This window comes from Ciconia boyciana, chromosome 6 (genome assembly GCF_034638445.1).
Source record: "Ciconia boyciana chromosome 6, ASM3463844v1, whole genome shotgun sequence".
Lineage (NCBI taxonomy): Eukaryota > Metazoa > Chordata > Aves > Ciconiiformes > Ciconiidae > Ciconia > Ciconia boyciana.
Window position 1 is genome coordinate 45,804,699 of NC_132939.1, and position 3,462 is coordinate 45,808,160.

The 3,462-nt window shown below is 67.2% G+C and overlaps 1 protein-coding gene across 1 annotated transcript; it reads left to right on the forward strand.

Moving 5' to 3' along the window:
- Positions 1 to 505: 505 nt before the first annotated feature.
- FOS (Fos proto-oncogene, AP-1 transcription factor subunit) lies at positions 506 to 3,195 on the forward strand. The gene is made up of 4 exons (XM_072865675.1): positions 506 to 787; positions 1,235 to 1,480; positions 1,604 to 1,711; positions 1,822 to 3,195. Exons 1-4 carry the CDS (start codon positions 647 to 649, stop codon positions 2,428 to 2,430), a joined length of 1,104 nt encoding a protein of 367 aa, XP_072721776.1. The 5' UTR covers positions 506 to 646; the 3' UTR covers positions 2,431 to 3,195.
- The last annotated feature ends 267 nt before the right edge of the window (positions 3,196 to 3,462 follow it).

Consider the following 3,462-nt stretch of genomic DNA (forward strand, 5'->3'; position numbering starts at 1 on the left):
GCAACGCCGGAGCGCCGGGGCCCTCGGCGGGGTCTCGCCACGCGTGGGGGGGTGGGAGGGGCCGCTGCGTCCCGTCCCGTCCCGTCCCGTCCCGCCCCGCCCCGCCCCGCCCCGTCCCGCGCGCCGCCCGCCGCACTTGGCTGCAGCCTGGAGCGCTTCCCGTCAGTCACGCCCCCTCGCACAGGATGTATCCCATATAAGGATATCTGCGTCAGTGGGTTCCCGAGCCCGGCCGTACCACTCTGCGCGGGGGGGGGAACCCCGCCGCCGCCCCCCCCCGCGCCGCCCGCGGGGCTCCCTCCGCCCCGGCGGCCGCCTCCCGCCCCTCGTCGCGATCTCTTCCGCGGGAGGCGGCGGCGAGCGGCGCGCGAGGCGGCCCCGGGGGCGGCGAGGGGCGGGCGCGGGGCGGGCGGCCCCCCCGCGGGCGCGGGTGGCGCGTCCCCAGTGACGTCGGCGGGAGGGTATAAAAGGGAGGCGCCGCGCGGTAGTTCAGCAGCAGAGGCAGCCCCGGCGGCGGAGCGGAGAGACGCGCGGCGCGGACCGGACAGAGGGACGCACGCAGCCGGCTCCCTCCTCGCCTCCTCCCCAAGGGCCTCCGCTACCACCGCATCACCCCGCACCGCCGGCTTGCGCGCACCGAGCCGACATGATGTACCAGGGCTTCACCGGAGATTACGAGGCGCCCTCCTCCCGCTGCAGCAGCGCTTCCCCGGCCGGGGACAGCCTCACCTACTACCCCTCCCCGGCGGACTCCTTCTCCAGCATGGGCTCGCCCGTCAACCCGCAGGTGAGGCGCCGGGCACGCCGGCTGCGCCCCCGTCGCCGGACGGGAGCACCCGGGAGGGGACGGGACGGGACCGCGGGACGGGAGCGGGCGGCGCGGGGCCCGGCGGTGCCCGCGGAGGAGGGCCGGCCGCGGCGGGCTGCCTCCGGGCCGGGGGCTGGCGGGGGGGAGCGGCCCCGGTGCCGCGGCGGGGCGGGCGCGGGGAGCCGTGGCTCGGGCCGCGCTCTGCGGCGGGTGTGTAAAGCGGCTTCATTGATAAAACGCGAGTTCATTGAGGAGACTCCGGAGCAGCGTCTGCGTCAGCGCGGACGTCAGAGATATTTATAACAGGCCGCTCTCGTGTGGAGCCGGCGCTGGCAGCGCGGCGCCGCGGCCGGCGCGGCCCCGGGGGCGGCGGGGAGCGGCCCGGGCGCCCCGCTGACGGCAGCCCCCCCTTTCTCTGTCCCGCAGGACTTCTGCACCGACCTGGCCGTCTCCAGCGCCAGCTTCGTGCCCACGGTGACGGCCATCTCCACCAGCCCCGACCTGCAGTGGCTGGTGCAGCCCACCCTCATCTCCTCAGTGGCCCCCTCCCAGAGCCGCGGGCACCCCTTCGGCGTGTCGGCGCCCGCCCCCGCCGCTTACTCCCGCCCCGCAGTGCTGAAGGCGCCGGGCGGCCGCGGGCAGAGCATCGGCCGCAGGGGCAAAGTCGAGCAGGTGAGCGGGGACTGGCATTACTGGGGGGGGAATTGTGGGGGGGGGGGGCGCGGCCGGCGGGCTGCCCCGGCCGGGGGGCACCGCGATGGCGGCGGGACTGACCGGCCCCCTCTCTGCCCGCAGCTGTCCCCGGAGGAGGAGGAGAAGAGAAGGATCCGCCGGGAAAGGAACAAGATGGCAGCGGCCAAGTGCCGCAACCGCCGGCGGGAGCTCACCGACACGCTGCAGGCGGTAAGTGCTGCCCGGGAGGTGGGGAGGAGTACCCGGGGGGGTGGCAAGAGGAGCGGGACTCCAGCCGGGGGTGATGCCGGCCCTGGCTGACAGCCCTGCTCTCTCTACAGGAGACCGACCAGCTGGAGGAGGAGAAGTCTGCGCTGCAGGCAGAGATCGCTAACCTGCTGAAGGAGAAGGAGAAGCTGGAGTTCATCCTGGCGGCCCACCGGCCCGCCTGCAAGATGCCCGAGGAGCTGCGCTTCTCCGAGGAGCTGGCAGCCGCCACCGCGCTGGACCTGGGCACCCCCAGCCCGCCCGTGGCCGAGGAGGCTGCCTTCGCCCTGCCGCTGGTGGCTGAGGCGCCGCCGGCCGTGCCGCCCAAGGAGACCGGCGGTGGCGGGCTGGAGCTCAAGGCCGAGCCCTTCGACGAGCTGCTTTTCTCCACGGGGCCGCGGGAGGCCTCCCGCTCCGTGCCCGACATGGACCTGCCTGGGGCCTCCTCCTTCTACACGTCGGACTGGGAGTCGCTGGGCGCCGGGACCAGCGCCGAGCTGGAGCCCCTCTGCACCCCTGTGGTGACCTGCACCCCGTGCCCCAGCACCTACACCTCCACCTTCGTCTTCACCTACCCCGAGGCGGACGCCTTCCCCAGCTGCGCTGCCGCGCACCGGAAGGGCAGCAGCAGCAACGAGCCCTCGTCCGACTCCCTCAGCTCCCCCACCCTCCTGGCCTTGTGAGGGGCTCCAGCATTGACTGACCTGCCGGGCCCCCTCCCCTGCCCGTGCACCCCCACGGACTCACCGCTGCACCCCATGGGGCTCCCTGGGCCTGGGGAGGGCCCCGCCACCGCCACCCCCCCGTCTGGCCTGGTGCCCCGGGGCCTGGCAGAGCGCCCTGCACCGAGGCCTCGTACCTCTTCCAGAGATGTAGCAAATCGCATGGAGTTTGTCTTGTCCCCAATGGCCCATCCATGAGAGCTGGTAGTCTGTAGCATGTCCCACATGGCTGGGTAGGTGACTCCCTCCCCTCCTTAGTATCACTAGCATTAACTAATTAATCTCTTGGTTTTAATGATTGGAATTTAACCTGGTGCTGGGTATCTCCAACTCGTATCTAGTGCAGCTGATTAACAATAACTACTGTGTTCCTGGCAATATCGTGTTCTGATGACTTAGCAATGACCCATCTTATGTGGGGGGAAAGAGACTCTATTTTATTTTCTAGTAGGTAGATAAATAGCTATATCCATGTACTGTAGGTCTACATTGATGTTCATTGTAACTTTACTGATCATGCATTGTTGAGGTGGTCTGAATGTTCTGACATAAGTTTTCCATGAAAACGTTTTTATTGTGTTTTTAATTTATTTATTAAGATGGATTCTCAGATATTTATATTTTTATTTTATTTTTTTCTACCTTGAGGTCTTTTTTGACATGTGGAAAGTGAATTTGGATGAAACTTAAGCATTGTTTGCTTATTATTGTTCAGAGACATTGTCAATAAAAGCATTTAAGTTGACTGCTGGGGCTGTCCTTGCGTTACCTTTTGCATCGCTTCCTTGTGACCCTAAAGGGGTTCCCTAGCCTCTAATTTAGGCTGGGCTTTATAAACTGCAGACTGGTGCCAGCCACCTGAGGCATGGGGTGGGAATACCATACTACCAGGGCAGACCTGCCCTTGCCCTGGTGCTGGTCAGGGCTGGCTGTGGCTATGCCCTTCCCACCCATCCTGGTGGGCAGCAGGGTCACTCCTTATAGCCTTCCCCA

Coding starts and splice junctions, on each gene's coding strand:
- FOS (XM_072865675.1), top strand. CDS start 647: ATGATGTACCAGGGCTTCACCGGAGATTACGAGGCGCCCTCCTCCCGC. Junction 788..1,234: donor GCTCGCCCGTCAACCCGCAG/GTGAGGCGCCGG, acceptor TCTGTCCCGCAG/GACTTCTGCACCGACCTGGC. Junction 1,712..1,821: donor TCACCGACACGCTGCAGGCG/GTAAGTGCTGCC, acceptor CTCTCTCTACAG/GAGACCGACCAGCTGGAGGA.